This window comes from Lucilia sericata, unplaced genomic scaffold (genome assembly GCF_015586225.1).
Source record: "Lucilia sericata isolate MDLA Ls3-8-SP2 unplaced genomic scaffold, ASM1558622v1 Contig000205F_arrow, whole genome shotgun sequence".
NCBI classification, from domain to species: Eukaryota; Metazoa; Arthropoda; class Insecta; order Diptera; family Calliphoridae; genus Lucilia; species Lucilia sericata.
The window spans coordinates 35031-36049 of record NW_023994233.1 but is presented as its reverse complement, the minus strand read 5'-3'; the positions used below and the strand labels follow the sequence as shown (position 1 = coordinate 36049).

The 1019-nt window shown below is 34.3% G+C and overlaps 1 protein-coding gene across 1 annotated transcript; it reads right to left on the bottom strand.

Annotated features, from left to right (window-relative positions):
* Nucleotides 1-599: 599 nt before the first annotated feature.
* Nucleotides 600-1019, bottom strand: LOC119602006. Its single transcript, XM_037953313.1, has one exon. The coding sequence runs from the start codon at nt 1017-1019 to the stop codon at nt 600-602; it is 420 nt and encodes a 139-aa protein (XP_037809241.1).

The following is a 1019-nucleotide window of genomic DNA, read 5'->3' as shown; positions in this document are numbered from 1 at the left end:
ATATATTTTCAGTATATGTAAGTTGTAAACGTCAAAGATTAGATCACCACACATAAAGAAAATCTTTTAACGAAGAACTTCTTTATATACAACGTTAGTGGTTTTTCCGTCAGATGTAAGGAAATATAAACATTTGGGGGAACTTACTCTTGAGCATGCGACATAAAATTGAACATGTGAGAAACACTCGTCGGTTAAGTCTACACCGGCAACTTTTAAGGTCTGTCCTTGGGATTTATTTATTGTAACGGCGAATGATATTTTAAGCGGAAACTGTAGTCGTTTAAATTCAAATGGATAATTGGATGTTTTGAGCTATATACGTGGTATAAAAACTGTATCTCCTTTAGCATAGCCTGTTAAAATGGTTGCCTCTATAACATTTTTAGAGCTTTTATACACAAACGTGTTCCGTTGCAAAGTTTTGGAGGGTTTAAGTCTCGTAACAGCATAATAGGAGTTCTAATTTTTAAAATAATTTTATGATTTGGAAATCCTGGTGGATTTAAAGAATTTAGGAACTCTACAGGATAGTGTATTGCATCTTCTGCTTGTATAACTGAGTCTATTGAGTTATAATCCATTTTAGGAGAATCAAATTAATTCAACAAATTGTCATTAATTGCTGCAGCTCTATCATTTTTAGGTGTCAAGATTGCACGTTCACATAACCAGTCATTTGTTTTTTTGTTGATATTGCATATATCAGGGTATATCTTAGCCGTTAACTCAGACAATGTATTTACTACTACGCCAAGCTCTAAAGGTATAATCAGTTTACCTTCAACCTGAGGATAATTTCCGTTACCAATTTTTAATAGTATTTCAGAAAATTGTGCTGCAGAGTTATCTCTTCTCAGATGGACGCGCATATTTTCATGGAGTGAAAGCTTTAATGTATGCTGCCATAGATTCGATGACTTAATGCAAGCTTTGACTTCATCAGCTCTGGTTCCTCTTGGCACAACTGGAAGTGTTTGGCGAAAATCTCCAGCTAATAATACAGTAATTCCTCCCAT

Coding starts and splice junctions, on each gene's coding strand:
- LOC119602006 (XM_037953313.1), bottom strand. CDS start 1,019: ATGGGAGGAATTACTGTATTATTAGCTGGAGATTTTCGCCAAACACTT.